The 11014-nt window shown below is 45.0% G+C and overlaps 2 protein-coding genes across 2 annotated transcripts in view; both read left to right on the top strand. All coding sequences in view use genetic code 11, as the record gives it.

Annotated features, from left to right (window-relative positions):
• Positions 1-29: 29 nt before the first annotated feature.
• Positions 30-2154, top strand: EGR_09163 (hypothetical protein; the record flags this gene model as incomplete). Its single annotated transcript, XM_024498412.1, has 2 exons — positions 30-570; positions 2063-2154. The coding sequence occupies 2 exons, from the start codon at positions 30-32 to the stop codon at positions 2152-2154; spliced, it is 633 nt and encodes a 210-aa protein (XP_024347155.1).
• Positions 2155-8183: 6029 nt separating this feature from the next.
• The window catches only part of EGR_09162 (hypothetical protein), a gene marked incomplete at both ends in the record, with an annotated part of 4742 nt that continues 1911 nt past the window's right edge, over positions 8184-11014 (top strand). The window contains 3 exons of the mRNA XM_024498411.1: positions 8184-8235; positions 8294-8849; positions 10324-10397. Coding sequence (XP_024347154.1) covers positions 8184-8235; positions 8294-8849; positions 10324-10397 — 682 coding nt within the window. The remainder of the gene's footprint in view (positions 8236-8293; positions 8850-10323; positions 10398-11014) is intronic.

Here is an 11014-nt window from a genome sequence, read left to right as displayed (position 1 = left end):
TATGACAATGGTGCAGGTCAACTGATCTAATGACTGTACTATCCACCTTTCGGTGCACTTCAGCCTGCAATGGTCAACAACCGACTGGATCAGAACCAATGGAGGATTCTAAATCCGAATCCACAGATCGATTTTATGGTCACCCAGCATCATCAACTATCTACCCCCAGACGTCGCAGTTCAGCTGCTACCCGAACCCAGATGGCACGGGATTCCTTGAGGGGATGTTCACCAACACTACCACCACTACAAGTGTTGTGGCACCATCGGAGGGTGGTATGCTACCAACAACGGTGGGATACGATACCGTCGGTCAGTACGGTTTCGATCCAACCACTGGCCACTTCCTTGCTCCCGTCTCCTTCTTCCCTGGATCCAATCAATCGGAGGGAATCACATCACACCCGCTGAATTCTCTTGATCCTCAGGCTGTTGCAACATCTCATAGCAGCAAGATCCATCATCAGCATCACTCCCATCATAACCATAATCAGCAACACCAACATCATCATCAACAGCATCGGTCTCAACAGCTTGAGCAGCACAGAAGTTTGGAGGAGACGGCTTCCAGTAAGTCTTGATTAAGATTTGCTTTCTGATCAGACCCTTGTATATGACGTTCAATTAGCTAGTTCTATCCGTACCTTCTGAAGGCTACCCTTAGGCCCTTTTGGCAACTTAGCTTCAAGAATTTTCAAAGAATAATGATCCAATGCTAAAGAGTCGCCAAATGTAAACAGCTTCACCGGCAGATATGGATCATGCAAGTAACCGCTTTCATGTCCCAGATCCGATTTGTAAACCTTTAGAAGGAAGTCAATCCGTTCCACCTTTGGAATTAGCACAGGCGACCGTCAGCACTTTCAAAGCCTTTCCACTCTTACTAGCATCATCCCCAGGGGTTCTAATCTGGCTATTGGGAGAGGAGCCAGGTGCGATCCAAAGGTGATCTAGGTAGTCAAACAAGCTCTGAATCACCAGTCTACTTTCTCTTTGAATTTCTCGACACCTAGTTTGATGGTTTACTGCTTAAGACCAAAAAGAAAGGAGATTTATTCCAAACGAGGAGGCTCGTGCTGACCGTGGTTCTGCAGTAGACCAAATATGTGCTATGGAATGACAGCGACTCAAGAATTGCGCTTCATTCCACCTCTGAGTTGTCGGCAACGATTTCGTTCTTTTTTAATAAATTGCTGTCCAATTTTCTGGCTAAAATCTGACCAAAATGGATTCTAGACGAACTATCAGCTGTCGTGAATGAAGATACTACTTGACCACTACTTATTATTTTGTCACGTCAATAATGGTGGGAACCGTGAAAAGCGTTTGTTGTAGAGACCTCAGTCGTATAAAATTGCCTTCTTTACTCTCTCTTTTTTCCTGACTTTTGCACAAATCCACGAATTTGGAACTGCTTCTCTTCCACCGTTTTGATTGGGTGAGATGGTGGGATTGAGAGCCTTCCAGCTGTCCACTTAAGCCGGACCAGGTAATACCTTTCAAACGGTTATCAAGCTGTCACTTGTTCGTATGCGGTAATGAAATTCACATTGTCACTTATTTGAGCCAGGTCCCAGTGATCGGTTAAAATCCACACAGGGCTATCGACGTCTTGTATTTACACTGTTTCATGTGATTCGGTGAGAGAGCTCTAGAAAGAAATGTTTCATTAATCACCTCTCATTTAGCTTCTGTCAGAAACCTCACCACCAGCGAGATTCGTAACTGGGTGCATTGTGCACTTGGCGAAGTCGTGAGTACCACTGCCAAACCTCCTTTAAATCTTAATAATGTTAAATTTTGATTTATAAAGTAGACCTGTTCAATGCGGAGGGAAAGAGAGCGGTGGGAGGGGAAGTGGGAGGGGTCAACACATGCATACCCAAATCCACACGCATACACATGCACCTGCCCTAGTTGTTGCCACTTCTCCCATAAAATTTGGCATCATTTATCACTCCACGAGGAAGACTGTGAGTCCTAATCGCGGACAGGTGGTTAGGTGTTTCTTACTACGGTTAGCTTTCGCTTCCGCCGTGTATCTCCCCCCCTCCCTTCACAGCCGTAAATGCGGTCCTCCGTAGATCGGTGATGCGCGCGCCGCTAACCAGAAAGACGCCTGATCGTAATGAGGAGTGGTGTAAGCTCAAGTAAGTGGCTCTCCCAGTGCCAGCGGCTCACACTGCTTTGGTGAGTGCGCGCACATGTATTTTTCATACCTGAAAAACAATCCAAACCCTATGTAAGTGGATCAGCTTATTAAGGGAAGTGAGGGCGATAAGTCACAAACACGAGGCCCATCCTCATAACTTGCACAAATCGCAGAATTTTCTCAAGTTGTGCAAGTCCACCTCCAGCGTCACGTTCGTGTGTGTGCTCCATTCACACTAACCGTTAGCATCGAGCTGTGTGTGTGTTTGTGAGCCGCCGTTTTGTTTAAATTTCGCCCTCCTCGGTTATTTGGATTCTCGGTGTAGGTGGTAATACGATAACCACTCGAGGCAAACACTTTAAACTAACGGGGGAGAAATAAGGCAAGAGATTAATTTCTTTTCTCCAAAAGTAAGTTTAATCGTCCCACTCAGAAAAATCAGATAAAAGTTCGAATTAGCCGCGTCATTCAAGCCCTCTCTCTCGCCCTCTCCTCCTCCTCTCACAATTGTTAACTCTCCCGCTCATCGAGATGATAAAAGCCACCAATCCCCATCCCCCCGCTTCTCTCTCTCGCGCCCATTGGCTGAGGATAGCGCCTCCCCCACCCCAGCAACGCAGGCGTGCGAACGTATTTGCCCAGGGCCTGAAGGCATATAGGTTGGGGAGCGAGAGAGAGGCAGAGATTGTCAGATAAGACCACCAATGTCCACTTGCAAACAATAACAATATAAATTTCTCTGTATGTTCGACAGGCTTATCGTGACCGCAGCATCTTGTCCGATGCCAGATTGAACACACAAACACGGCGCTGGTTAATTTAACTAGCTGCCTCTCCTCCCGCCTTCACTATCGCCCCCGCCACACCACCCTCCCTGCCCTACTCATTCCCCATCCGTCTCATCCAATGAAACAGCCTTCACCCTATTGTGAGGGCTGTTTTGAGCAGGAGACAAAACTAAGAGATCCAGATAATGACAAACGAAATGACATGACATAAAAGGCTGCTCATTTCTCCTCCTCCTCCTCCTCCTCCTGCTTCTTCACCTCCGTTCCCCTCCATCCCTCCGGCCACCTCTTTCCTCTTCGCCTTTGTAGCACGGAGGATGCGTTTTGGCCCTACTTAAGGCAAGGTGAATTGCCATTTCATTGCAACTCCGGAGTGAGAGAGAGGAGGGGGAGAGAAAGGAAGCTCAAATATGATTCTAAGAAATCGAGGGTCCCACAACTGCCGCAGCTGTAGCTGCTATTGCTATTGGTACTACGGGGTTTCAAATTTTACGATTCAAATTCCTGTAGCATTATATGGCGATTATCAAAAATCACATGTTCTGCCTACCGCTTCCCTTAAAATTAACGAACTCATAAATTTGATTGAATAAATTTCTGTAAAATTAATTAATTTAACGAAAATGTGTTTTTTGGGGTAAAATAGGACTCGAAAATTCCCTCCCCCAAATTCTTATCCAAGAACACAAAAAAGTATTATTAATTTAAAAGGTCATTAAAAATATGCTTAAAACTGGCAATTAACGAAATAATTTTTTTCTGCCTCCTGTCTCAAGTTACACACTCTATTTTGAAATTGCTTCCCGCTCCCCGATGATTGGTGATTCGTGACTCCAGTGTTCGCGGCTTTATGACCTTGAAAATATCGAATTGCGACACTCCGAGAAAACCTACCCCCAACTTTATTAAGGTGTAATAAAATTTTGTCCACCGCTCGAAAAAAAGGAGAGAGAACCAAGTATAGTAACGTTAGACGGACCTCCCTCGTCGTCGCGGTTTGAGGTCAAGCCTTTTTTCGCGGGTTTAAGTAATAACGATCGCGAGGTGAAAATCACCGCTGTTTGCCTACTTGAGAGGTGTGGACGCTTTATTAGCTCTCTACTTAATTCCCCACTTGTAAAATCGAGTGTTTGGCCGCCAATGTTCCCGTGACACCCATGTGCATGTGAGGCTGTTGAAAGCGGACTATTATCGCCCTGCGCTGTGATTGGTCGGCTAGAGGGGGAGGACAAGGCGGGCGGCGGGGCAGGGTGAATGTGTTGGCATTATCACCTGCCTCGCTCCTAATTCCCCCTATTTTCACGCCTCTCCTTTTTGCCGTCTTTCGCCCTCTCCCGCCTGCTCTCACCCTCCAAGTGGAATTCCATTGGTCGACAAGGGGGAACATTGATTATACCCAATTTATAGCACACGGTGGTGTTTTTGCAATTGAAAAGTTAAATTAAATAGAAGATTTAAGTTATTTCTTTCGATTTAGCGATCCGGAGAACACCAAATTTCTGTGACTTAAAAGAGAGATAAAGTACCGATGCCTAATGAAGACCTGCTTACAAGGAGGAATTGGTTCAAAAGAGTGATTCGCAGGTAGGCACAGATCGACAGAGGAAGGAGGAAACTCTGAGTTGAGTGCACAGCATACTCAGGATTCCTGAGATTGGAACTGAAGTCACGTTCTATCTCCAGTGTGTGATGATTTGGTGCAAATCACAATGCAGTGGTGTGTACACCCACCCACTTACCCACTCTCTCATACGGTAGGCCGTAGTGCCTCTCCATGTAACGCAGCGGTGGAAGTGGAGTGCCATCCGACGGCGGCGAAGGGTGTGTGCCAGTGTGCACGAGGCCGTCCCCTTCCTCTCTCCTTCCCCCTCCATCATATTATGGAGGGAGGAAAAAAAGGAAAGCCACTCCGTAGTCGACAGGTGACGTAGTTGTACGAACACACACACTGGCACACACACACACACATACTGGCACCACGGCACGGTTCGTGGACGTGGATAATAAGGTGGCCTCAATGTGTGGACGAGTACACGTGCCTCTGTAGGCGCCGTTGCGCAACCAGATGGTGCCTTCATGTCCACGCTTCAAATCCTTCTTGCCTTCCTGCATGGTGCTCTCCTGCCACTTTCTCCCTCCCCAGTTGGAAGGCGAGGCAATGATTCACACAGACACACCGAAAAACCGTCTGGGAGCAACTAGGCCACTTTGACGTCCTTCTTCAGTTTTTAAGAAGTGTAAAAATGCATTTTCTGTAGAGAAGGGAGTGATTATTGTATATAATAGATTATGAAATGTACTGGGATTTTCCTAGTGCTGAGCGGTGTACTCTGGAGGGCCCTCATTTGGGGGTCATTCGCCTATCGTGGGAACTTTTCCGTTCAAGAAACCCTTCAACCCATTGTTTTAACTATTTGTCCATCCGCCCATCCATTAATCCTTCCCTCCTTGGATTCATCCATTCATCTATCTATCCATCTAACAGGTGAAGAAATTGAAGCTCCTGCTGTCGACACGTAAGTGAGTCCGAAAGCACTCTTCTTACTGTCTGATCTGAAAGGTGAGTATTAACAAGGTGACTGATTCCCCAGAGGATGCAAATGATTGTTTGATTCGTGTTTACTCTGATGCTCCTTTCCACCGAGTCAATTTTCCCACTTTTTGACGGACATTCTGAAGCTAGCCCTCGCTCGGTAGAATTCACTGCCACTTTGACTAATTTTAGCGGTGATCTGTAGCGATTAATTTTCACGAACTTCTACTCCACAATAAAAAGTACTTATTAAGGAATAAAATACCCTCCGCAAAACCACTTTTATTACGGGACTCTTCAATTTTGGTAATTAGACCTTTTACACGTGCAGCTGAACCGCCAGAGTGAGAGAGAGCGGGAGGGAGAGAAAAATTTAGTAATTCTTTCCTTCTTTTTACGACTGTTGAATTCCACGATGATGGTTATTGACGAAATGTTAGGGGAGTGTGGAGATCTAGAGATGCTGAGGAGGCGGGAGGGGGTTTCAATGTGTGCTCAAACATTTTATGGCTTAAACACGCTCCCTAATGCAGAATGGAGGCAATGAAGGGGCCTAATTAGACTCGACTCCCATCCTCTTTAGCCCCATTTACCGAACCGTTTTTAATGTCACTTAAATGTGGAGAAGAAATCACGTCTAGTCTAGGAGTTTGGCTGTGGCTCCAGTAAAACCGTGAAGAGAATGGATGGATGAGATTTAGAGGCTAACTTCAGTGTAGCCTCCGAGGCTTCCACCTGCGGCATTTACAATCTCGTCGCAATTCAACCGTCTCCAACCTCTGCCATTCCTTTGTAGTGACCAACCGATCCAGCAAAATGGAGGTCTTCCTTGACGATGTGTCACCCTAGTTGCTCTCGAAGAACTACTGATCTGGATGCCGCTTTATGCTAACCATAGAGAGGAACCTAAAAACCAATAGCCAGATGAGATCACGTCGAATTTGCTGATGAAGATATAACGCGTGTGGACGAAGGCGTCTTCAGATTTAACAGAAAAAAATTGAATCGCTTGATGAGTTTATGACTTAAGCAACTGTAGCTGTTATTAAGAGGACAAGCGAGCGGCGGCGGTAGAAGGGGGACAAAGGGGGAAGGAGAGCGAGCGATGCCTACCAGCTACAAACTCCGTCGATTCGGGGTCACCGGTAGCAACTGTTGAGGTGGAGTGAACTCACGAATTGCATGAAAACTGCGCAAAACTCGAGCCTGTTGCCATCGGTGCTATTAGAGAAGAAGCGACACAAAAAAAGGCCTTCAGGTCAAGAAGTAGTTGGCTACGGTTACTACTAAATTACCGCAGAGCTTGAAGTTAGGGACGATAAAATAAAACACTTCCTGTTGTTCCAACCAGTATCGATCATGCCCCCTCATTTCGACACAACGCGTTTAACATAAAGGTGCCAGAATTTTTGGCAAAGCTAAAGACGAAAGGGTTATTCAAATGGTTAAAGCATGGAACCTGACAGTTCTAGATATTTCTTAGGCACAACTCCAGATGGCAAGATGGTTCACTAATTGCTGGAGCGTTGTCAATGTCAAAGTGCACAAGAACTCGCATTGATTTGCTGCCACCGTTTGACAGCAAGCCAATTGTTGTGTACTTTTGAGTTGACCTTTTGGATTGCGCTAATAATCAAATGATATTTATTTAAAAAGCAACATTCGAAAATTCCGTGACTTCCGTTGCGGCTCTTGACGCTCCTGTCTATCACCTTCTCCACATTCGGAAGCGAGGAGAGTGAATAGCTCGGTAGCACTCATGTAAAAGGGGGAGTAACTACAGAAAGATTCGGAGAAAGTTTTTTTCTTGAATTAAAAAATTTGGAATCTACTGGTATAGAGATCTCTTCTCAGCGAGGCGAGTCCTCTCACATTCCACTTTTGGAGAATGTCTTTTTACACTTAGAAAGCATGGAAAAAAGAAGTAACCGAAACTCCGACTGCTTTATGGTTCTAATTTGTTTTTATTCTTCAACTATCAATTTCCTTTGGCAATAGTCACGGGTCAAGGGAAACATACGGAGGAAACGGGAGTGCGTATCTACCTCTCCCGTCTAAAGTACAAATTCCCCAATCCTGGAACAAGGTTTGTGTTGGGGAATAAAAGATGCTGCGGGTTGTCTTTGAAGAATAAAGATAAGGCTCCCTTTTACTGATTGAATAAACTCGAACAAACCAAGACGGAGGGGCGGTTTTGAGTTGCATCATGTCGTGAAGGTTGACTTGAAGGCTAAATTTGGTTAACGGAGATCAAATGAAAATATGGATGGGCCTCAGAGATCAAAGCAGTGTGGATCTTAGAAGTGTGTGAGATAGGGGATCTCCGTGGTCATTTCGAGCAGTTACTGCCCCATCAGGAGGACCCGCAGGGGACAAAAGTTCCTGGTCGATTCCACCTGAGTGCCTTCTGGAGGCATGTGGAAGCACAGATGTCTCCAGGCCGTGCGAATGTATGCCAAGAACAGGGCTTCCTGTCACCCTCCTGTCTTGATTGATTATTTACATATGATTAGCAAAGAGTGATCAGGTGAGTAGCAGCGAATCTCCATCACATATGACAATTGGATGCACCAAAATGGCCTCTGATTTGTGTAATAATGGAGTAGGGAAGACTTTTCCTTCAAAAAAAATATACCTTTCCTTCCTGACAACTCCTGAGTAGATAAAAATATATAAGCAAAGACGATTTTACCTTTTCGCTCTCCACCTGATGAAAACAGCTCGGAGATGTGACAAATACGAGGTCTCTAAAGGGGCTGGTCGTAGGCTTATCACATTGAGGACATCAGTTTTATAAGACATTACAATCCTTCTTTACAGTCTCCTCCAATGGTTCGGTAACTGGTGTAGGTGGTATTGCACCCTCCGCCTACTTCTGGCAATACAACGCCCAGTGCAAGGGTCCAAAAGCCGTACGCTTGATCAACGGTGGAGCCAACTCACCACTTTCTACCTCCACCAGCCCCTTGAGTAGCTGCTACGACGGAAGCAGCAGCTTTGGTGTAACTGGAGTGGGCAACTGTTCAATCGCTGCCCACTCCATGCCTCAATACCCTCTTGTGGTGTTCGAGGACCCGGTTCAGAAGCGCAACGATCTGGTGCACTGTTCGAAGCTACGTCGTGGAGATGGGAACGACGTGACACCGAACATCCTGCGACTACGCTCCATGGGTGACGAGTTGGACCGGCTATCGGCACAAATTACACGCCAGGGAGAGATCATAATGGCTGGTGGTGGCGGCGGCGGCGTTGGAGGGACAGCAGGGGGTGATTTGGGTGCACTCCTCCCGTCCTCGCGCTTCGATATGGAAGCTGTGGCACCACCATCCTGGCGTGTGGAAGAGGCCAAGAGGGAGAAAAATAAACTGGCCAGCAAGTGAGTCGGTTCTTTTGTGTTCATTTCGGATTTCCCGCTTAGTTGATGACAATGCTGCTTTTAAGAGAACAAAGTAGTATTGCTGAGTGATTTGTTGATATTAAACACGAAAGCAATCCGAGGAAAGAGTCAAATTTGTTGCCAATTATTGGGAAATGTGGATCAAATCATGGTTAGTTTTAAATTAGAGTGGAGTCAAATGAAGTGGACCTTTTTTAAGAAGAAAGTGGTGGCATTTTGAAGAAATTAAAAAAATAATCAGGTTTTACTTAGAATCGTGAGGAGTCACAACACCTTTAAAGGTGTTGCGCTTTACCAGGAGTAAGTGAACTTCGACTGGGACTCTCAAAATCCCACCACTTGTGCTCAGTTTGGAAGGCACACTTTTGGCGCTAAAGAAGGTTTTCCAAATAAATTAAGCATTTAATTTAAGGATTTTTAAACATTTATCCCTTAATATTTAAATTAACCGCTGAAAATGCCTTCCTTCTGGGAAATTATAACTTGAATCTAAGCCACTCCGAAACTTGTTGATCATAATGGATTGCAGCATACAATACAGAATTAAAAAAACTTCTTTTCAGTAATGAAGCGGAATTTGAAGTGGGAGACTGTTAAAGGAGAAAGGACTAAGGATGTTTAAAAAGTCCGCTATCGTTTCTAACTAGGCAAATAAATAAACTTTGTCAGTGAGTAACAAGGTCCTGCCTTAATTGGGAAGAATTTTTTTTCAAAGAAATTTATCCACAAAGAACAAGTAGCTGCAATCTTTCGGCTTAAAATAAACAACCACCATAAATGCTTGCTTCAGCAAAGAGAAGTGAAAAGTGCAAAATTTTCACAACTTTTTTTGTCGGACAAGGAGGAGATCAATAGAGGCAATATCAACAGAAACATTTGAGTAGCTGCCTCCTGGTATTCGAGGGGTGAGTGAGGTGAGATAATAGGTCTTGAATGAAAGATGTGTAGCCAAAGAACATCCACATGCCTTCTCATAGGTGTTGCACCAAATTGGACACTAGGGTATGGCGAATGGGGACTTTTATGTGTCGAAAAGTTCTAACACTTTGAAAGCATTTAATAGTAAAATTAGTCCTGCATTTTTAAGTAGAGACATATACCGAGGCCTAACACCTCCTCCACGATATTATCCTTTGGTAGCTGGCGGCTGCGTGGAGAGGAGGAGGTAGCCAAATAACTTTTTGCTACATTTCACAATAAAAAAGATAAAAATGAGGGGTCGTCGATCCTTGAAATAGGCTATTTGTTAAGGAAGCGGCCACATCTGTAAAACATCTTTATTTCCCACAGAAACGCACAGGCTTAGACACATCCCTGATGTACTGACAACATTTCATTCTAACTTTAAGGAAATAGATTTCTAAACGAGCTCTTTCACGAGAAGGAGGGGATGCCCCGCCCAACGAAGGTGAAGTGGTGTTGTGGTTGTGACTTTTCCTTTTATTTGATGCAGAATTTGTCGACTGAAGAAGAAGGCCTTCCACGAATCCAACAAGATCAAATACACAGGTTTGGGACTGGAATACAGTAAGTGCTTTCCTTTCATGCTTCCCTAAAGTGACTCCGAATCCTTCATTCTGACTAGGTCCCGCTCAAAACAATTGAGTTGGAAGGAGAAGGTTGGGAGGGACGAAGGCGGGGGGTGGAAAAGGAGAAAGAATGCACTTCAGAAATACAGTGGATAAGCAGATGGTTGATGGCGCCTACACGGCATAAAACTCTTGATCTATGCAGTTGATCATATTGTGTGTGTATTCACGAGAGGTGTGGGTAATTACCATATGTATGTATGTGTGATGTGTGTGAGGCGCAGAGAATAAAGATATATATATATATATCCATATATATTTATGTGGCATCTGTGCTTGGGCCTCCTCCTTATTGCCAAGCTACCTGCCCCATAAACCACACGCACAAAAGGAAGCTGCTATTCCTCTCCGATGAAGTTGAGGAGGGATTTTATCACCGCAGCATGGACGGGGAGGTAACAATGCATCCTGTCACTGATAAGTTCTTGACAAGGACAAACAAAATGGTCTTGTGACAGATGCAATCTACACCTACTAGGATTTAATTCGAATTCGTCCTTTAGGAGGGAGGGATATCAGATGAAAAGGTAGACCTTCTAATTAGCCGTAATTTGC

This window comes from Echinococcus granulosus (genome assembly GCF_000524195.1).
Source record: "Echinococcus granulosus chromosome Unknown EG_S00135, whole genome shotgun sequence".
Classification (NCBI taxonomy): domain Eukaryota; kingdom Metazoa; phylum Platyhelminthes; class Cestoda; order Cyclophyllidea; family Taeniidae; genus Echinococcus; species Echinococcus granulosus.
The sequence above is the reverse complement of the archived record's forward strand: the minus strand, read 5'-3'. Positions and strand labels throughout refer to the sequence as shown.